Source organism: Conger conger, chromosome 7 (assembly GCF_963514075.1).
Source record: "Conger conger chromosome 7, fConCon1.1, whole genome shotgun sequence".
Taxonomy (NCBI): Eukaryota; Metazoa; Chordata; class Actinopteri; order Anguilliformes; family Congridae; genus Conger; species Conger conger.
Window position 1 is genome coordinate 5,976,250 of NC_083766.1, and position 23,240 is coordinate 5,999,489.

The window sequence follows — 23,240 nt, forward strand, 5'->3', positions numbered from 1 at the left end:
ACATAGCTCAGGCAGTAAGAGCAGTCGTCTGGCAGTCGGAGGGTTGCCGGTTCGATCCCCTGTGTCGAAGTGTCCCTGAGCAAGACGCCTAACCCCCAAATGCTCCTGACGAGCTGGTCATGACATTGCATGGCAGCCAATCGCTGTTGGTGTGTGAGTGTGTGTATGAATGGGTGGATGAGAAGCATTAATTGTACTGCGCTTTGGATAAAGGCGCTATATAAATGCCAACCATTTACCATTTACATAGCACCAAGCATTTGCTGTGCAACGTTAGTAGACTAGTTTGTTTGGCCGAACTAGCTAGCTAGCTGGTGATGTTTATTTGAACATTCCCATTGAGCAAAAACGACTCATTTTGTTAACTGGAGAAGGCGCATGGCTGGGTGTGGTGAGGGCTGCTCTGCCTTCTCCAGGCCCCAAGGTTTGGCTGCCGGAGAGAGCACTCGTAGGACACACCCAAATCTCTCTCAGCTCAGGAACCGCATCAGATAGTCTGCTGATTGTGGGCCAGTGTAGCTCTGTATCCCCGTGTGATTGCAAATTCAGGGAAGCATTGTTGCAAGGTGATTGACGCATTGGCTGCATGTAATGTTTTTTTTATTTTGAATTGAAGTGGACTGGACTTAGCCAGAGAGCGATAATTAAAATAGAAATCTAAAGAAGGACTAGAAGTCATAGCTTAGCATGCACAGGGAAAACTTTATTTTACCACTGCTATTAACCAATCACACTGCGTTTTGTACTGAACAATAATTACTTTACTGCCATCTGGCCATTTGAATATGTCCAATGTACGCACAGTAAACGGACAAGGGCTACTTATCAGCAACTACCATTTTAAAATGAAGTTCTGTACTCCTTTTATGGAGCATCTGTGGCCTGCCAAATCGCCTACACCCGCCCTGGCTGATTAGTGCCATTCAAAATCGCGAAATCATAGGAATCCAAGCCATGCCTCATTTCCTTCTGCTGCAATACATCGGAACAAGAACCCTTGCTACCGGGCAACGTGAAAGGATACAGAAATGACGTGCAGCAAGACGCGCTTTCTAAAACCCCTATAATTTTGAAAGTAAAGAAACAACGTAAATACTGTACGCAGCTGTGATCCCCGTCAAGTGTGATACCTGTACTATAGTAGTGAGTGTTCATTCTTAGTAAGCCCCATTCTTCTAAGTCGATGGACCACAAAACCCAGTGCTCTACTTGTCACTGTAAAGCTGGAAGGTGGTCAGAAACTTCCTTCATCATCTACAAAAACTGCAATCATCTACAATCAGAAACAAACTAAAACTAAAACAATATTTAAAAAAAAAAACTCAGTCAAGTTCATTTCTATTGCATTTCAACTATCATTTACCTCAGACTTAATAATTGGGTATTTTATTGGGTTCATCATTATGTGAAGAAGACAACTCTATAGATCAATGTAACATGGAAATTCCGCGGAGAGCACAAATATACCACTGACACCAGGTAAAAGGAGTGAAAATTTAACCTAATTTGAAAGACAAGACTGATTAAAAAAAAACATTTTCAACATCTCCGAACTGACACATCACTTGGAAGGGTAATCTATATGACACTGCCAGCAGGAGGCTTTGAGAACATGCATATATCTAAACTTCTTTATTGCCTTCTTAATAATCATCTACGGTGTAGGCGAGAGAGGGATAGAAGAACGATCACCACAGGGACCTTCAGATAGAGCTATTTAAATAAAACCATTTTAAACCGTTTAAAATTTATGTATAACGAATTCCCTCTTAATCAACGCATTCAAGCTATTCTCATAATTTCGCCATTTTTTATTCTCATAAATTCACAATGCCAATGCTTTTCAAGTAACAGTGTTATAGTCCTCTGTCAACAGGCCAATGATGTGGATTTCTGAGGATTCAGCTATCATAAACATTAACAAGGCTTTAATTATGGAGCACCTTTCACAGATTTGTAGCCCAAAGTCCTTCACAGGAAATGTTCTCTCACACAGCCTAAAATGTTATCTTCCAAAGAAAGACGGAAATACTGTTTATGCACGTTTTTTTTTATCCTACCTGTCTGTACTGAGGTGGTCGACAAACTGTAAGCATAGGCACTAATTGCATGGTGCTTGATAATTTAGTGGCGAAAAGAGAAGGGTCCAGCCGCTGCAAATTGTTCAAAATTACAATTGTGGGTGTTCGTAATCCACGCAATTAGGCTCAAACAAGAGATTGATGCGAGGGAGAGAGAGAGAGAGAGAGAGAGAGATAGCGAGTGATATCGTTTCTATGTTATGAGCATGTCTGAAACTAAATACATTACTAAAACCTGGAGGATCATGTGACTTGCTTCCTATCTTGTCAGTGTCTAGTTGCCCCTGTTATATGCAAGAAGGGTCGCGCTGAATGTGAGTGAGCTTGAAGTACACTCTCGGAAAAAAAAAAGATGCCAAAAGGAACCTTGTTGTTTATTACACAGAAGAATCTTATTCAATTAAAGGGTTATTTGTCGGGAGCTTTTCACGCTTATAGAGGATTCCACAAAGAACTTAAACGAGTTCCTATATTCTATGGAGACAAGCCAAAGGACCAGATGTCCTGAGAGTGCTCGGATATTGTGTATTTCAAATAATAGGCTTGCGTATTTTAGCAAAGCAGTGTCATATTGCTCCACATGATCGATATGATCCGGTGAGTGGGTGTGCGGGTGTGGATAGCTGTAATACAAGTACCAAACTGAGTCCATATTTGGTAGGCTACTCAGCAGGCCTATTATCCGCTATGTATGCTCCAAAAATCAAGCGCAGAATTATAGCCACGAGAGAATCCCATCAAAAATTCAGTCAACCAGCTCGGACGAGGTAACTAAACGAATGACAATACAGCAACCCGCCTCACTTAAACACCACCTCATCTGATGAAGTATCAGATAATTATTCCCAAAACTAGTCCAAATGCATTGAAAAGATGGGGCAGAAAAAGTAAGAAGACGCGGCAGAAGAGGAAAAGGGGACTATTCCTAGCCGGGGGGGGGGGGGGGGGGGGGGCTAGGGGGGTCGAGAGAAAGCGCATGTCTCATCTCCCTCAATGCAAGCAGCATCTAGACTGCCCACCACTGGTGACTTTCCCCCATCTTGCATGTAACGTTAACCACCGGACGGATCCACACCAGCGGCCGTGGGCACTGCGGGAAAAAAAACCACCCGGGATGGATTGCTAGTAGTCGGTTTCTCTTTATTCTCTTTCTCCATGTGTCACCATCCTCAATGTCTCTCAACAGTTTTTAACTAAACAAAATGAGGATTAATTGCAGACAGCTTCTCTTGCTATTTTCTGGCTTTTGGGGGCTGACAATGGGCGCTTTTCCGAGCAGCGTTCAGATTGGTAAGTGATGGCTATTCAATGTATATTTTTCTTGTCTGCCGTGTTTTGGAAATTAGAATTGCATTACGAGGTTTTTTTTACGTCCTATGTGACAGCTATGGTTCATAGGTCCGCTGAAATGTGTCTTTTCACATGGAGTGGAAACAAAGAACATAAACCAATGTATATTTTTGAAAGGCTAAATGTTAGTGGGCATCTAAGTACTTTTTTAATTAAGATTTTATGTCAAAGTGTAAAATATAAATGTTACCGTCATACACTCGTGTTTGAGCATGCTTTCTTCCAGCTATATATTTCGTTTTAAGCGCCACTGCAGCATCTTCTTTGCCAGTCTCGGACGGGATGTTTCGCCTGTACAATCGGATCATTGATGAGCTCTCTTGAAAGTTCATAAACGTTCGCTGTTCTATATCGGTACAATTCGGCCATTTTCAGTGTACAGGATTGTTGGTATTCTCGTTTGTTTCCTTTTACCGTAGCTGGCTTAATTTATTCCAGTATTGCATCATTTATTGTGAAGTAGCTAAAACCCTGCTCTTGTGAGATTCCGGTCGCCGTATCAAGCTGCGGATAAACTTCACATGTTAAATATGGTCCCTTGATTTCACGAGACGTTGGTTTAATCGACGCAGTATTTGTACCGCAATTTTATTTTCGCAGTTAGCTGTCGGCTACTTGCAGAGATTGACAAGTAGCTCGTAGTTGCATTTGTATAAATTAAAACTTAAAAAAAAAAAGAAAGGAAAAAAAAACGTTACGCTCGTTTTTGCATGTTGATTTCAAACATTCAACCAACTGATATTTCACAACACTTATTTCCGTGCACAATAATTGCTCTATATGGTCCATGCTGACTGAAGATACTGTATATGTAAGAGATATATTGGGCACTTAAATATGTATCTGTCATTAGGCTGCTGTTCCTCTTCAAACGCAAAGCATCCTTTAGCGCAATAAATATAAAATTCATATCGTATCTCTCCTTTCCCTCCCCTGCTCTCTCTCTCTCTCTCTCTCTCTCTCTCTCTCTCTCTCTCTCTCGCTCTCTCTCTATGCAGGTGGACTGTTCATCAGAAACACAGATCAGGAATATACTGCATTTCGTTTAGCAATCTTTCTGCACAATACCAGCCCCAATGCCTCAGAAGCACCTTTCAACCTGATCCCTCATGTGGACAACATTGAAACAGCCAACAGCTTTGCAGTTACCAATGCCTGTAAGTAAACATGACGGACAGCATACGTGTCCTTCGACCGCAGTGATGATGGCGAGGTGGGGTGTGGGTGTAATAATGACAGTTCTGAAGGTGCCCCTCTCAGGACCTCTGAGAAGTGTGATGCAGCTTCAAGCATCCGTTCATTTGGACTTTTTCTGTGCCAAACCGCTGCTGTATATGTGTTCTCTGGATCACACCCAGGATCAATCATTTGATCATCTTCTGTGCTGAGGGAACATTAAATTACTGGGTTGCTGAATGGCATGCATTTCAAACATATGTATTTTCCAATGGCAAAAGGAAGGCACCGTCTGTTCTTAACATGACTGTTACTGTTGTGTGTATACCATGGTAAGTGCATGTCTGCATTTGTGTGTGTGTGTGTGTGTGTGTGTGTGTGTGTGTGCGCGCGGTTGAGTGAGCATGGTTTTCGTTTGCTGTGCTCAGCAATGCAGGCTAATTCTGCCGTTGTTGTTTGAAAGCAGTCGCTGGTGGCCCCCTGATTTTTGGTCTTTAAGCAGAACTCGACGTGGGCCCTGATAACTGAGTAAATTCAGCTGCGCCCTGGGCAGCGTTGGTCTGTGTGTGTGTGTGTGTGTGTGTGTGTGTGTGTATGTGTGTGTGTGCGGTGACTCGGCCTCTCTGCCTTTTACGGCACCACATGACGGCCGGGGCCGGCCCCCCTCCCCTCCCCTCCCCTCCCCGCCCCGCGTTCAGGCCCGTGTCACGTCCCATCAGCCTCACGCGTGTTCCTCCCTGAGGTCAGCGCGGCTGGGCGGCCGTGTGGGGTTCACGCTCGCGCCCACGCACCGTGCCGCGCCCGTTCGGCGGTGTCAGGGCCCAGCGAGGCCCGGCTCCCCCGGCGCCTTCCTCTGCTCTCCACACCATGGCCCTTCTCTTTTATTTATTTATTTATGTTTTTATTTTTTTATTTTTTTATTTAGTGGCCGTTTTTTAATCCCTCATTGGGGAGACGTTCCACTCTGAAGGGATGAGCAGTCTGCACCCGATGATTCTTTACCGCCGGGGTCCATAAACACTAAAAAAGCAGAGCAATTTTTCTTTTCTCTTTTATCTACAGTGTGGTATTAGAAAATCAATGGCTAAATCAAGCGCAGAAAGTGCGTGGGTGACTGATGCTCTAAAAAGGGACGCTTTGACCTTGAGGATTTCCCGGTCGCGGAAGCATGAAAAGGTCATAAACCGCGGTACCTTTTTGACAGTCAGTTTCGTTTAAGGATCACATACGTACTGTTTTAGCAAACGGTCTCTTTACATTTGCACTGCTGGATTTTCATCTCCCTCTGCAAAGTGTACCGCCTTTCCTGTTGGGGGAAGCAGCAGTAGTCATTTTGATTGCGTTGGCAGTATTCCCCTGTCTTGCCAAACAAGCTGTGTGAATTGGACTGTCTTAGAATCTTTTCATCTGGAAATGTTAGATCACTGGCCTTGTTTGTTTTTTGTACATTCCTAATATAGATTATTAAATCTCAGTGGTAGCTAAACTGACTGGAAGTGCTCCAAATTCCTGTTGAGAAAAGACAGAGAATTTTAGTGTTTTTTCCAAGGAGGCATTTTTCATTTTATCAGTGAGTTTGGTTAACAACGTTCAAAGGAACTGACAAATATTCTTTACAAGCAGAATATTTTAAAAATAGTATTGAAACATGCCCTCCATGACTAATTCACAATTTAATTAGAAATAGACCAAAGAGGTTACCTGTATGTGTATATGAAGCATGACTGGAAGATTTACCTGTCTTTGATATAACTTGTTTTCCTTTTTATGTTATCTCACAACCAAAATAGGAATCTTAGCAGACCATATACCCCATTGTTCTTAAATCACTTTCTGTTTGCTGAGTACATCTTAAGGGTGTCTTAAGAGGTTTTGGCTTTGCCAAGCTCTCCAAATTTAGTTGTCACAAAACCTCAATTCGTTTCATGTACCAAATATCGTATATAAAACGGTGTGTGAAATATCCATGCACTTCAGTGGCTTGTCTCAGAGGATGGAAGATGAGCAGAAGTGAATGAAGATATGGTGCAGTAAAGGATTTTACCATTGCTGTTTATTTGAGTGCTGTCACTGTGGGTTTTGTGACTGCGAGGGTTGCTGAAAATATCCTCGTTCTCTCGGAGGATGTCATATCATGCCTTGGATGTTTTTGCAGAGACGGTGGCTGTGTGGAGAGAGAGGTCATGAAGAGCAGGCATTCACTCACATCTTACAGGATTAGTTATTAGTGCGAGCGGTGGGAATCTTTAACCCTGTGCCACCCACCGCGGCCGCTCTCTCCGCCCTTCAATTTCAGTACATTCTCCAGGGTGGAAATGCCTTTGCAGGTTTGGGCTTTGTCAAAGCTCGCTGAAGGGATCAAGGCTCGTGTCTAAGGTCTCATCTCGCAGCTGCTGTCGTGTGACTCGGTGCATGTATGAAGGGTGGCAACACAGACGGCGGCATTCGCCGGAACAAAGATAACCCGAGAGGTGGAGTTGAGAAACTGGGCGAAGGGAGGGAGCGGGAGAGGGATCGAAGAAGCTGCACTCCGAGATATGTGGCTAAGGCAGTTTGGATGCCTGCTTGAATGATGAGTTTACTGGAGCTTAATTGGTGACCAGGGACAGTGGGCTAACCAGACGGGGAGCTTAGTCAAGGGAGAGTGATTGTGTGCGTTATGAAATTTTGTCCCCCTGAACTGCAGTCTAAAAGACTCCATTAAAGCAGGAAGAAAAATAGACCCACTTCCCATAATGATTGCCGGCTGTATGAAGTGAGTAAGTAACAAATGAACGGACAGGCAGTGTGTTCCTGTGAGCAAACGCAGGGCACAATCCATGAGCGGATCGATGGAGCGCATGGCCGGGGGATGCCGGGAAGCGTGTGATCGAAAGAGACTGCACTGAGCGGGGTCTCTCAATGTCACCCTCTGCCCAGCTCATCTCCCAGTCACCATTTCCAATCTGACTAAAGGATGAGGTGCTGTTTCCCTGTTTTCTTCCCCCTCTGCTGAGGTTTTCTGTGTCAGTCTACGGTGTTTGGTTGATTTTGATATCATTGTTCTCCGCCTCCTCTTCTTTCGCATTCTCATTTTAAAATTTGATTCAAGAATAATTCTCTGTTTAAGAGACACATAGTCAGGCGAGTTGTACACTCAGTCATACGCAATCATAAGCCTTGTGCTTTATGTTCCAACTTGGCCTCCTGAGTGAGAGGGAGGTGGTTAAGGTGATGCAGACATCTGAAGAGTCTGGACCTGGCTGTTCTTAAATAGCACAGAGGGGTGCCACTCCAAAATATCCGGACCGCGTCTCCAAATGTCTATAAAAAACAGACTCTTCAGTCTCTCAGTCACAGCCACATTATATCACCCAAGTAAAAGGTTATCTGTGGAATTCTCGGCACAAAACCAAGGTGCTGGATGTTCCCGTGTACAAACCTCCGCTAATTATTCACACGAACACACAGTCCCTTCCAGCCCACAGGTCTCTGCTCACCCTCCCTGGTCTCAGTGAATGATCTCTTAGACCAGGGGTATCAAACTGAATTCCCAGGGGGCCACAGTGTCTGCAGGGCTTTGGGGTTTCCTTCCAATCAGGTGTCAATGAAGGCCTTGAGAACAAGGTGTGTGGATTCTTTAGCCAATCAATGACTTGAATTAACCACCGGTTAATTGCTGTTGCTGTGGCACTATGTGTATGTGGGCGGCCTGTAGCGTAGTGGTTAAAGTACATGACTGGGACACGCAAGGTCAGTGGTGCGATCCCCGGTGTAGCCATGATAAGATCCACACAGCCGTCGGGGCCCTTGAACAAGGCCCTTAACCCTGCATTGCTCCAGGGAGGATTGTCTCCTGCTTAGTCTAACCAACTGTACATCTGCCAATTGCCATTAATGTAATGTAATGTGCATGCATGAGGCTGGATGTGCATGCGTGATTAGTGAGTGATTGCGCTTCAGATATATCATTCCTCAGCTCCCTCTGTGTTGAGCTGAAGTTTATTCCAGGGACCTCAGCACTTTGATGAAAGTGATTAAAGCTTTGAAAGGTCCTAACCTCTTCTTCCATGGGGAGAAAAACCTACCTCACTCTCCGGGGCGCAACGAGTATGTATGTGCTTATTATGTGTTATTATTTTTAAGCATCCCCAATCACTTATGATTCATTCAACTTTCGTTGATTGAAGGCCTCACTGTCAGCTGCTCATTGGCCTTGTGTGGCAGCTGTCAAGATATTTTCCTACTGTCCACAGTTGAAGGATCAGCGTTGTTGCATGAATAGCAAAAAAAAATTATATAGTGGAATGTCCGTCCAATTTTCTCCATCAGTGGAGGCAACCACTTTTTACTTACCACCCCCTCTGAAATATAAAACAGATAAGACATTTATAAGTATCTGTGAAGGGGAAAAAGTTTTCCTTCCTTCAAGCAGCAAAGTAATTTGTGTAGAAATGCACACAGCAGGAATAAAGTCGTGTCCCTGTCCGTGGTGCTGAAACAGCACAAGAGCCCTGCGAACTGCAAATTATCGCTCGGTAAACAGAGACAGGACCGGTCCCAGAACTCAGCGTGCAGAGTCATCTGCCAGAATGTGGGGGGGGGACCACGGGACTCGTTTAATCCCTTTTATATGTTTTAACCCCGAGGGCTGCGGTCCTCAGCCTATGGGCTGTGCTGACTGCTTGTGCAACAGCCCAGACTGAGCCCGCTGCTGTCATTTGTATTTACACTCTGCCCGGGAGAACAAAGCAGCAATACAGGGTCTGATACGCTGCAGTGTCATTTCGTTAAAACTATATTGTCCCTAAATACTGCGACACAAGGGCAATAAAATTGTCAGCTCGCAAGCCACCTAATAATTTCTGTGCGTTCTTCAGTGTACACAAATATTTTACCAGGACACATAAATTTTGTTTGTTTGTTTTCAGTTGAATGCTATCAATGGCGAAATGTGTAATGATTCGAACAATGTTTGACAAAGCTTGGGTTTGGGTCGAAGAGCTGACTAGGGGTTTGCTAGCAAACATTGCTAGCATGTTTCCACAAAGCAAGATGACTGAGTTAGCTGGATAACTGCACCAAGGAAAACCCAGAACAGCTATTTTTGCCAATGTTCCAGATTTGGGAAGGGTCCAGGTTCTACTCCTGGCAATCCTACTTTGTGGAACAGGCCACTGGACTATTAATATCAAAAATGTTTTTGTTTTTGGCTTTTTACAGGTAGCTTTAGAGGGGTTCCATGCATAGTTTTGATTAAACAGCACATGTAATCCTTGTTGTGAAGGCCTGACATACAGTCTTTAGTGTATTGGCCTATGGAAAAATATTGTGGCAGGGCAGTTGATGATCCGTAGTGAGAGTGCATGCCATTTCCAACAGCTGTAGAAAAGCTGACCTTTCCTGACCTCTGCCCTGAACTGGGGTGGGGGCTCCGTGGTCAGGCCAAGCTTACCTGCCATTTTGAGGTCCATGCATGTAATGAAACATACACGTAAGAACGATCTGCCATTTCAAAATCACATGCAATTTCAATATGATCAATATTCAATGTGCTAGACTGACAGGCTGCATTCAAACGACACTATGACACACAAACTTTGTTTTTTTTCTTTTGTAATCAGCAAGCAAGCAGGACTTGGCATATGGGTGGGTTTACATGGAGTAACCCATCCAACAGCTTTTCAAGCTCTGAGAAAGAGACATTCATGCCCCACATCCCCCGTCAGTAATACAGATGAGACACTCTCTAATGCAATACAACATATTTTCTGTAAATACCAGTGCTACTGATCTGCTCAACCTGAATCTACATAACTTGATCCACACCCACCAGACTTTTACTTTTGATCTTGGCATTATAATTGTGCAATTAGGCTACATGGGGAGTTACATTTTGACAACTATACTTTCATGAAAAATGTTATTAAGTGCAAAACCATTGACAGCAAACCATCGTTTCCTTTCGAGTCATCAAAAGCCTAGCAGTTTGTCATGATAATTTATTTTAATGACACATTTTCTCACTTAATTTGTGCTTTGTAATAATAAAAGTAAAGAAGTAAATACAACCATGCTTGAAGAGCTACCGTTCTTGTAATCTTCTTTTATAGACATGAATGGCTTCCATTCCTGAAGAATATATTTTTTTTTTACGGAAATTACGGAAAGAGATGCAACAATTATTCCCCCATTATTTTGAACAAATTGCACTTACATTTTCCACAGGAATGTGAGGTAACTAGGGTGACCACCTAGTTTGTTTCTTGTGCTATTATAATGATTAAAAGGTGGGGATATTGCATGTATTATCTTTAACCCTATTATGTTAAAAATAATGTTAAGATTTATGACCACTTTTATGTTTGGGGTCTAATTGATCCCAACAGTTTAAATAAACACACAATTATTGTAATGGAAATATAATGCAAATATATTGACACATTGGTTCTTGACGTCTTATTGTTTCCAAAATGGCTCCATAGATATGAAAAATCTGTGAGTAACATCTCATTTTAGAACCTAAGGTATAGTAAGTGAGCGTTTGGCACCTGTATGGGAAAGTGCCATCAGAATCATCCGCCAAGAAATCTGAGATAAAAATAAAAATGGTTGTATAGTTACAGAGGGTCAAAAGAACCCCACACAACACATTTGAATGCAAAGTTGGTGCAGGATTTAGCATAGCAGTATGTTTATTGCATGTTTACCATTTAATCCCAGCAAATTAGAAAATGAGAAAAAACATGCAGTATCAATATAAAACAAGGTTAACTGATTTTCAAGAGATGTCGAGCACTAAATGGGGTCAAATTGACCCCAAATATAATCGGAGGGTTAAAGTTTGAACCCATTATTTCATAGGAAATTTACTCTGGTGCTTTCTTTTAGGGTGAGAAATTGGGTGCAAAACCTATTGATTCAGAAGGCAAAAAATAATGAGGTAAGGCCTTTGAAAAAGTGCAGGAAATTACATGAACACGTGTTCTTTCCAAACTAAAAATGTTAACGTGTCATATTTTCTGCTTTGTCAGAGTGACCTAGCTCCCTGTGTTGGGTGTCCAGTTGCATTTCCTAAAGTATTCATATGCATAGATTCACTGAACAAAATACAATTGTGTTTTGTATCCAACTAAAATACGGTGAGGTAGTGTTGCCCAAGGTGCGTAATATAATCCAAACCATGTTAGAGCGGACTGTGGCTGGCAGTGCCAAATAGGAAATGTTCTTAAATTAGCATTCTCTGCTACTTCAGAGCATTTATATTATTATTTTGGAATAGAAAATGTAGATTCCCTTTTTAAGTAAAACCACTGTGTGGCTCATCCTATCTATTGTTGTAGTACATTGATGGGCACGGCCCATGGCAGTGATCAAGTGTGATATCACCCAGGGATAGGACGGGCATTTCATCCCGCATCAGAGACCCCCACTGGCCAATGGGACGCTCTGAAAATGTCTTCCTCCAACTCTCATCTGTGCAAGCCCGAATGGCCAAATGCAGTGTGATACAAAGCAGCAACTGACGTCACATCCTTCTGAGGAGGACACAGCCCTCTCTAAAAGCTCATAGCAGAGGAGCTGCCATGAGTACCTACCAGTGCTATTGGGCATTCCAGAGTTAGGGGGAAAAAAAGGGGGAGGCATAAAAAACCATGAAGGACATCAAACTTGACTGGTCAGATTACATTACATTACATTACATTATTGGCATTTGGCAGACGCTCTTATACAGACAGCGACGTACAGTTTATTAGACTAAGCAGGAGACAATCCTCCCCTGGAGCAATGCAGGGTTAAGGGCCTTGCTCAAGGGCCCAACGGCTGTGTGGATCTTATTGTGGCTACACCAGGATTTGAACCACTGACCTTGCCTGTCCCAGTCGTTTACCTTAACCACCACGCTACAGGCCGCCCTAGATTTCATGCGATAACATACACGCCGACAACACAGAAGATTCACTGATGTACAGTGCAGTGTAGCGTTTACCTACAGTCCCAGCACCGCATTCTGTGACCTGTGTAGGGCTGACATGCTATATTTGTGATGGCTTCTGTAACATGGGCTGCGGTTCCTGCAGCCATCTCTTATGACTGCACACCAAGCATAACATGATATGGTCCAGGGGCTAAAGAGCCAGCTCCCGGTAAGTGGGTCTTGAATTTCGCAGCATTGCAGACAGCAGTGTACGGTAGTATGAAAGAACATTTTACCGTGGAGAATGGTGCTCTGCTAACGCAGACCGTGCTCCATATCTGGCTCCCTCTCTGGCTCCCTCTCTGTTTCTCTCTCTCTCTCTCTCTCTTTCACTCCCTCTCTCTCTCTCTCTCTCTCTCTCATGCAAACGCACAGAGGGAGGCTGGTTAATGAAGCAAACACTGCAGCCTTCTTGGAGAACGCTCTCAAAAATGAATGTTCCTCCCAGAGCTCCAGGCAAATCTCCAGCATTTCCCCTCGTGTTAATGGGGCGGAGGAGGGCTGGAGAGGTCCCAGCTGAGCGCAGGGGATCGGGGTCTACTGAACATCTAACAGGGACTAGGGGAGATGTTCCCTGCCAGTGACAGGGTCTCTAATTTTGCGTGACACTTCCCAGCTCTAGCTTCAGAAGATTGTCTTGGCCGATTCTTGTACCCCCGCACGAGGTTCTGTACCACAGCCTGTTTGACTCTGCTTTTAGCTTTCAAATCTGCCGCCAAGGTCGTCATCTGGGCTGTTCATTCACTCCTTTTTTTTTTTTATGACCGACAGCGTGCGTCATAACGATCCCGAAAGGTTGTTCTCAGGAGGGTTGGTGAACTGGGTGAACTTCGATGATTCAGTCGACCCAAATGGCTGCTTGCTCCCTGGCCATTCTGTTGGATGATTCACGCCAAACTGCTAAAACCTTGAGATTTTCATGTAGGAATTGACCTCACCGAAGGTGGTGCTCGGCTATTGTGGTTTCCAACGGCTGAAAGCGCTGCTGTATAAATGGGTAATGTGTCAAATAAAAGAGTGAAATATTGCACCTTTGCCCAAGCAGGTAATTAATGCAACAGTTTGTACAGTGTATTTCAGAGCCGGGGTTAAGGAGGGGTAAATAAAGAGTCACCGTGGAGCCTGGGGTGATGGTAGGTAGAGTGCATGCCTGGAATTGGCCTGTACACAGAGTCTCCATGGAGACATGGCATGTATTGTTTAGTTAGGCCCTGTGGGAAAGTGAACAGAAAGGTTGCACCTTCACATTAACAGGGCAGTAAGGTCACAAGTGATGTTGTGTGTAAGTGTGCCTAAGGGAGGGCTGTGTGTGTGTGTGTGTGTGTGTGTGTGTGTGTGTATACATACATGTCAGTTTGTCTTTGTGTATGTGTGTGTGTGTGTATACATACATGTCAGTTTGTCTTTGTGTGTGTGTGTATGTGTGTGTGTATACATACATGTCAGTTTGTCTTTGTGTATGTGTGTGTGTGTGTGTGTGTGTATATGTGTGTGTGTACGTGTGTGTGTATGTGTGTATGTGTGTGTGTGTATGTGTGTGTACGTGTGTGTGTGTATGTGTGTATGTGTGTGTGTGTACGTGTGTGTGTGTATGTGTGTGTGTGTATGTGTGTATGTATGTGTGTGTGTGTGTGTATGTGTGTGCTCCATATATGATGAGCTGCGATCGGCTGAATGGCCTGTCTTCGTCACCCTAAATCCTCTCTTATTGGAAAATGCAGGTGTACATGAGAGGGTTTATGGTCCATGGTGGCTTTATTAAGCGACATAGATAAATTAAAGGCATGCAATAGTGGAACAAATCTCATGGACAGCAGTGAGCTCGCAATCAAAATTATTTTAGTCGAGATTTATACAGATGGCTGTTCAGATTTTTTTACTGGCTTTAGATAAGTGTGTAGTGCATTTGGAAAATGGCTTCTAATTGTCTGAAATTCCCTGGATATAGTTGCATGGAGTAAATTAGATCAGGTGAGAGTGATTTCAAACATCTTTCTTTGGGTGGGTTTGTTGCTGCTGAAGAGATCCCAAACCTGGGCCCACATATAGAGAGTAAAGACAAAACACAGGGAACAGGTCTGGGTCCATAGAGATTGGGTAGATTTCGGTTGGTAGTGAAATTCACCACTTCTTCAATTAATATTTTCATTATGTAGTTTTTAACTGTTTTTAAATTAAGCTTAATATCCCTAGCTTAACTTAAAAACAGTTAACCCTAGCTGAACAGGGTTAAACTGAATTTGCATTTACATCCTTCAGTCAATGCTAATGGATGGCTAGAATTCCTAGTAATTCTATAGTTTTAGTATAGTTTTAATTTTAATTTACTGTAATTTAAAAAGGTGTGTGTGCAAGTGCTCCATTTTTCTGTTATCGGAAATGATTCAGTACATTTGTGGCGTTACTATCCCCTTGGTTTGTGACCGATTCCAAGTATGAAACTGCAGTGTTTTATACAACAGCTAGTTAAAACCAGGCCTTGTTTTTTTGGCTCAGATGCATTCCAGGAGTACGGATATAAAGTATAACAGCAGTAAATGAAGAGAGGCAGGGCAGCAATGAGTTTCATTGAGGAGCCTACTCTGTAAGCGCAAGAAAAAAAAACACTGTCTTATTTCCTATAATATTAGAAGGTATTTAATCGTCAGAGCAAAGTATACTGTTCGTTTCAACCAGACACACATTCTGCAATAAATGCTAATTAAAACCAGTAAAATGACACTGTTGTAGCGACTTTCTCCATAATTGTGGCATGTCTAGCAGCTGCCCGGCTGCTTCGTCTCACCTCGGTCAGGCTGTCGGCCGTTACGCGGGTCTTTCAGACACGTCGTCTGTGATTAAGGCTGGTGCACACTGCAGGATAACGCTGGGGAAATTCCAGATTGAGGCTGGCCTGAACTGATTATTTGACCAGATTATCATGTAATGCAAGGTGTTTACAGACATTACATTACATTACATTACATTAATGGCATTTTGGCAGACGCTTCTATCCAGAGTGACGTACAGTTGATTAGACTAAGCAGCAGACAGTCCTCCCCTGGAGCAATGCAGGGTTAAGGGCCTTGCTCTTATTGTGGCTACACCGGGGATCGAGCCACCAACCTTGCAGGTCCCAGTCATGTACCTTAACCACTACGCTACAGGTCACCCTATAGAATCTCGACCCTCCTGATAGGCTCTGGGTCGTCCAGATTTTGAATTGTTGGCTGAAATATCAAACATGTTTGACATTTACGACCCAAAATTATGTAGTGTGAGTCATCGTGATTGTGAGTGTAAATGTTACATGTCCTCCATTTTGAATATCGGTTAGGATTTGAAAACTCCTGTTGTGTGCACCAGGGTTTAGTCATAATAATTAAGAGCTCTAAATAGACCCAGTTACACTGAATTAAACTGAGCTTCCTGTGTAGATAAGTGTCAGTCAATCAATCCTCCCTTATTGTGTTGGGTAAAAAAGATTTAACAGAGCTTCATACCGTATTTAATTATTTTGGTGCCCATCTGGCATTGCTTTAAAAAAAAAAAACCCTGTAAGTTTCCATTTATGGAAATGCCTGATTCTATTTTTAAAAGTCCAATTACTCTTAAAATGGACATTTCATTTCCAAAGGTCTGTTTTGCTGTTCTGCCAGTGATTCCATTATGTAATAGCTGTGGATGTGTTGAGCATAAGTAGTCCTTTTGTGGACCACAAACCTGCTGTTTCTGTCCAGTTACAATCTGTTTTAAAGACACTGATTATTTGCACTTTCACTTCTTTGGTAAAAGAGCAATTTCACACCTTCTCCTTATTTAAACCAAGACATTGGACAGAAAGAGGCAATGTAAAATTAGCACAGAGATTGTTTTATGTATGTACAGATTAGAAACCTTGTTTCTGACAACAGTAGCTTTGACATTGCATTATCATGCACAGCCACTTTATGGAGAAATACACTCACTGACCACTTTATTAGGTATTTATTAGACTTATTTTTTTTACTTATTGGTCTTGGTTGCTGTAGCCTATCCACTTAGAGGCTTGAGCCTTATGTGTTCAGAGATGCTCTTCTGCATACCACTGTTGTAATGTGTGGTTATTTGCGTTACTGTCGCCTTCCTGTCAGCTTTGACCAGTCTGGCCCTTCTCCTCTGACCTCTCTCATTTCATTTCGTTTCTGCTGTAGAACTGCTCTGCAAAATCAAGAGACTGTTATGCATGAAAATCCCAAGAGATCTGCAGTTTCTGACATACTCAAACCATCCTGTCTGACACAAACAATCATTCCATGGTCAAAGAAACTTAGCTCACATTTCTGCCCCCATTCTGACATTTGGTCTGAAAAACTGCTGAACCTCTTGACCATGTATGCATGCTTTTAATGCATTTAGTTGCTGCCACGTGATTGGTTGATTAAATGTTTGCATTAACAAGCTGGTGTACAGGTCTACCTAATAAAGGGCTCACTGAGTGCACATCCTGTTTTCGTCAGCCTATTGAAATGTTTAGACATGAATCATCCAAAAGTTGCTGTGTCATTCCCTCTGAAGGGCAAGGCCAGCCATTCATTCTGCTCATTTCATTAGTCCCAAATGAAATGTGACACAGACATACCTGCGCATATCCGAATAAGAGAACCGTGGCCTTTAATGTCCCCGTCTGGATGAGAAAGGTACCATGTTTCATCTTGTCCACATAAATATAGAGTGGAGAGGGGTGCTTTTTGGGGGGGGGGAGGCAGCTGTTGCCTGTGATTTCCACATACAGATAACAGAAAGGTAAATGGTAAATGGTTGGCGTTTATATATAGCGCCTTTATCCAAAGCGCTGTACAATTGATGCTTCTAATTCATTCACCCATTCACACACACACTCACACACCAAAGGTGATTGGCTGCCATGCAAGGGACCAACCAGCGCAGGAGCAGCCTTCTGTTCTGTCAACCTTCAATATCCAAATGTCCCAGCCCTTTCTGTGCTATCCCACCCTTCCGTCGCATACGGCCGGGCAGAGTTATACCGGCACTGTATTTGGCTGTGCTGTGCATTAACACGGCGTTGCTAAGTACCTCAGCTAACTGTATAAATAGCCCTTCCCCAGTAGGCAAAGATCTCATTCTTCAGTTGATGGAATCAGTTAATCAGTTCATTCTCCTGCCTTATGCATCTGCATCTTCCAGTATCTCCTTTGTTTCCATGTGTCTTTCTGCTGCTGCTTTCTCTTTCTCTCGCACACACACACATACACACACACACTCTCTCTCCCTCCCACCCTTCCACACCCACACACACACACACACACACAGAGACACACACTTCTGCATACACACCATTGACAGGCAAGGCATATACCACGTGTGCCCTGTGTTCATGCTTAGCTATTTCCCATTTGGGAATAAGCAGTGAACAAATTTCATCACAGGAACAACTTGTCTCTACACCTCACATAGAGAGCCTGCCACCAGCTGCAGTAATTATTCATTTTACTGTTAGCTTTTGTCTGATGGGCCAATATTTTCCAGTGGGATTTCTTTCATTTCCAAATGTACCATTTTTCAGTCAAATGGGTAATCATTGACCACATTTACATGCAAACATATTCAGAATAATGATCCCTGTTCCAGTTTGAGAATGGTTTTCATGCATCATGAAAGGAATATTCATGCCTTATTCCAGGGTTAAGCTGAATATCTATTTACATCCTTCGGTCAGTGCTAATGGATTGCATTCCTTGTAATTCTGGTATAGTTTTAATTTTACTGTAATTTAAAAAGGTGTGTGTGCAAGTGCTCCATTTTTCTGTCCTCGGAAATGATTCAGTACATTTGTGGCGTTACTATCCCCTTGGTTTGTGACCGATTCCAAGTATGAAATTGCAGTGTTTTATACAACAGCTAGTTCATTCCGTTACATGGCATTTAGCAGACGCTCTTATCCAGAGCGACGTACAACAAAGTGCAGATCAAACACAAGTACAAGTGCGAAGAGGACCTGAGAGGACAGTACAGTTCCGAGTCCTAGTGTAACAAAATCCAGTTCTATAAATGGATACTACGTAAAAATGAGGAAGCTACAGCATGCAAGTCACTCCGGATAAGAGCGAGAGATGTAATTGTTAACTCATGCCTTTCATTTCTAAGGATTCATACCTTAAACTTCTTTAATTCAATAGAATTTTCTTATTTGGGCTTCATCGTATGAGTTGACATGTTAACGTCGACAACTATTTAAAATATATCGCTTTCAGGGTATTCCATCTGTGCCTAATTTCTTCTGTGGTTTGATTGAACTCAGCACTCATTTTGTCTCCTAAAGCCTTCTACAAATGGCCATTTCAGTGTATTCTGCCATCCGTGTATGCACAATGTTCAATTCTTTGAATGCAGAAATCAAGGCTTCTGCCTCCTCCTGTCCACGAATGAGGGCTTTGTGCTTGTTGCTACATTTTTTTAGCGAAAACAAACTGGCTGACTTCAACACCCAGGAGCTTGTGGGACTGTACACGTGCTGACTTCGTTTGAGCTAAGCAAGGTGTTTTCATCCTTTTCATTTTTAGATTATTAGAGGCCTATGCAACCTATCCTATTTGGATTTCGCTTATGCGCATTTTGATATTCAGAGAAAAGTGACTACATAGGCTATACATCAAAGCGGGGATTCTTGTGTTTTCCACCAAAAATCATAATAATGATGTGCGTGGGCATAATGTGATTATTGTTTCTCAAACAAGCAGTTCAGTCATAGTAAAAATACAAACATTAGTGAAGTGGTAAGTGGTTTGATCAGTTTACAGAGGACAACAGTCTGGACAGGAGTGTCATTGGGAGAGCAGAGCAGTGGGCTACATTGTGTTCACTGCTCCAACTTCAAGCCGTGCTTTACAAAAGCGCTTCAAGGCCTTCAATCAGATCATTTGCAATATCATTCAAAGGGATTATTTTTTTTGCTTCATCTGAAATGAATTCAGATGACATAATGGCGGAGGCACACTGAAGAATGTGAATTGACTTAGATGGACTGCGCTGGACTGCTGAAGGCTGATTTGTGCTTTGGCCACAAAGTATTGTACGACAAAAGTGTCCACAGACAGAACTGTGTCCAAAGACATTTCACATTTTGTAGTTCAGGGACAGTGCTCATTGTTACCATAGCAACAAGCCACTCCACAAACCCGTCCCGTTTCGCTGGCTAGCCACGTAAACAAAATGTCTTCGTTCACGCATTCATCAAAACAAGTAGCCTAGTAAACTAGTATCCTCGCCATGGCAACCTTTTGTCCTTGTCTCAGACAATGCATCACGCCTGTGTGACACTTCTGACGGGTGTCTGCGGCCTGCAGGTACAGGACAACCGACCGATGCGCAAAAGTGTCAGCTTCATGTCAAAACTGTCGAATTTGCTGATTTTTCTTTTTGGTCCCTGGACACGTCGCATATACATTGTCGCCGAAGCAGAAATCAGCCTTAAAGGGCGATTAAACGATATGCCGCGATCAGAAGGGATGAAGACAACGACTGAGGAATTGAGAGATTGAAGCAAGTAAATGCTTGTTTTGTCATCCTGCGGATATCGGCTGGCCTCCTCAGGCCGGCAAACGAAAGCGTTGATTGTGAAAGTACAGCCGAGGGGGAAAGGGGATTGCGTCGGCGTCCTACGGTAGTGTACGGCGGAGACCTCGGCGGCCACTGCAGGGACGCCCTGCACCGTCCTGCAGTCCAGGCTGACTCCCTGCAGCACTCCCTGCTGCGTATTTCTCACCCCCCCCCCACCGTCCCACCGTACAGACCATCTGCAGAGCCCGATTCCACTTCTCCGCCTCGGACGTTAAAGAACCTACCGGCGAGCTCTGCTCATCTGCAGTAGGCTGACCCCCCCCCCCCCCTTTCTCAGTGCTTCCCTCTATCTGTATTGTGTTGTACAGGGTCTACAGCGCGGTGATAAGTGCAGAAACGATGAGCGTTTAGCGTCTCGACTTTGTTGTTGATTCGAGCGCCGGGGCGGGCGCCACTATTGTTCCCCGAGGCTAGAATGTTATTGTTTGTCCTACCAGCCCGGCTTGAAGAAGAGCAAGCATAACGCGTCGCAAGTCTGTTAGAGATCCTTTCCGCCTCTATACAGCAGTGAAAGCTGCATCTAAATACATTCTCAAAATATTGTATTATTCAGTATGCTTATACATAAGGAGCAGGCCTGCTTTTGAATGAGAAATGACAACTTGAAATTGTGGGATCTGTTTGACGTGTTGATGGGGGTTGTGTATTTGACATAAACTTCAATCAATGAACCACAAACCATATATTAGTGTACTACATCTTATTATTGTAATTATTGCAGTTAATTTAATTTTTAACCTTTTGGCTCTGCTGCTGCCAGAGGGGGGAACGAGGAGGGAGAGGTCTGGGGGGGGGGGGGGGTGAAGTGAGAACTGTTTTCAGTTATTTTATTACACATCTTCCAGGAAAATGGAGTATACAATATAATAATTTGGTTATTGTATTGTAGAGCGACCTGTAACATAGTGGTTACGGTAAATGACTGGGACACGCAAGGCCGGTGGTTTTAATCCGTTGGGCCCTTAACCCTGCATTGGGGAGGATTGTCTCCTGCTTTGTCTAATCAACTGTACATCGCTCTGGATAAGAGTGTCTGCCAAATGCCAATAATGTAATGTAATGTTACCCTGTGTCATTTTGGAGTCTCCAAATGGCATTTTTTGGGAACCTACCTAGACATAGCTGAGAAAGACAATGCAGAATTCTCAAATTTGGTGGTATTGTCATTTTGTCTTTCTAAGCCCACCCAAGAACATCCTCCAGTATCTGTGTCCACTCAAAAACAAAACTTTGCTGAGACTGCTGTGTATTTGGAGAAATCTCTGAACCGTGGTTGGCTGTAGCCTCCAGCCTAGCAGGCTGTCTCTCAGAGATCAGCCAAGTGTGTCCTTTAGTAAAGAGTTGGAGCAGTTCATCCCTCGTGTGGCAGCACAAAACCCTGGTGTCTTGAGCCCAGCAGTCATATCCCTCCCATTTGCTAACAAAATATCTTCTGTGTATTTGTTCATTCCTTTAGATTCCCTTACCCCCATATTGCTCATATTTAATATATTAGTCTTTTATAGATGTATTTATTCTCTAAAGCAGGGCTGCCCAAACCTGTTCCTGGAGATCTGCCGTCCTGTAGGTTTTCACTTCAACCCTAATTTGACACACCTGATTCTACTAATACCTACTAAGTAGCTCAATGAGATCTGAAGCTGTTGAATGAGGTGTGGCTTTGTTAGGGTTACATTACATTGTTGGCATTTGGCAGACGCTCTTATCCAGAGCAACGTACAGTTGATTAGACTAAGCAGGAGACAATCTTCCCCTGGAGCAAAGCAGGGTTAAGGGCCTACAGGCCCTGAAAAGTGAAAACCTACAGGAGGGTAGATCTCCAGGAACAGGTTTAGGCAGCCCTGCTCTAAAGCATCCACTGTTCAATTACAAACTCCACTACCACACTGGTCAGGTCATTTTGGCCCAAGAGTGGGTGTTGTTGAGGAGCTCCAACACACTCTGCCGTCCGTGTGTGCTGCTCCAAGCATCCAGACCGCAACACAGCCAGGCTGCTGCACATCTGTGACTACAGCCTCAGATCTGAGTCACACATCTTATGTAATATCTGACCGGTGAGCGCAGGGTGAAGGAAGATTGTGCTGCCAGGAGAAATGGAGAACGGGAATACGGCAAAAATCATAATCACGATTATTTTGGTCAATAGTGAGATCATGATTGTTAAACACGATTTCTCATTGACTTTGGGAACAGCATGCATTTATTGAAGTTTTTGAAAAATGTGTATTTTATACAGAGGATTTGCTTGAAATATAATTGAACTGAAAAACAAATAAATAAATAAAAGTATAAAAAATATATATTTTGTGAGATATTGTAATAAATAATGTATAATAATAATAATATCAAATAAATAATATATAAAAAATAAATTGCTTCCCTCTGGCCATCAGCGATGTTTTGCCCTATGGGGTTTTTGGGAAAAATGCAGTTGGGAGACATTTTGTCTTCATTTAGAAATATGAACTGTGAGGTTCTGTAATGTAACACCTGAATTACTCCAGATGCATTGTGTACTCGTAGCATAACGTCAAGTCGTAGGCATTCTGTCACACCAGAAGCGTCCTTTTACTCGCAGTCCACCATTGTATTCTCGAGGACAGCTCCATAACTGTCTTTAGATGTTTTGCAATCCCTCATGCATAAGAATTAATCAAACGAATGTTACTGTAGGCCACATTGCTTTGAGCTACACTTTACATTGGCGAAAAGATAACCATGGGAGGTGTCTCAAGCATAATGTAACCGAACGTTTTAACATAGTTAATAAATTAAACATTAGAGTGAGTGAGGAGAGAATGATCAAACGTTTACTATCTGTAATTCACTGCTTAAAACAACAGAAAGTAGCCAGCGTAGAGGAATATACTTAGACGCGGAATGCCCAGAGATGCTAAACTGTATGTACACTGATATTGTACACTGATATTCTCTGTAAACTACATATTGCGTTTAGTCCATAATAATTTAATACGTAGTTTTGTAAGCTGTGCTATACAACGAAATATTGAGGTCTATGCTTCAGTTCAAAATGGGAATGGCTCCGTGCATGGCACTGAAGTCTGGAATACAGTGTC

General features: G+C 43.1%; 1 protein-coding gene across 3 annotated transcripts in view; it reads left to right on the forward strand.

Moving 5' to 3' along the window:
- Positions 1-3,086: 3,086 nt before the first annotated feature.
- LOC133132276 (glutamate receptor 4) overlaps positions 3,087-23,240 on the forward strand; it is a 78,587-nt gene continuing 58,433 nt past the window's right edge. For all 3 annotated transcript variants that reach the window (XM_061247614.1, XM_061247615.1, XM_061247613.1), the window contains exons 1-2: positions 3,087-3,371; positions 4,430-4,588. In XM_061247614.1, the coding sequence (XP_061103598.1) occupies positions 3,284-3,371; positions 4,430-4,588 (247 nt within the window). In that variant the 5' untranslated portion in view covers positions 3,087-3,283. The remainder of the gene's footprint in view (positions 3,372-4,429; positions 4,589-23,240) is intronic.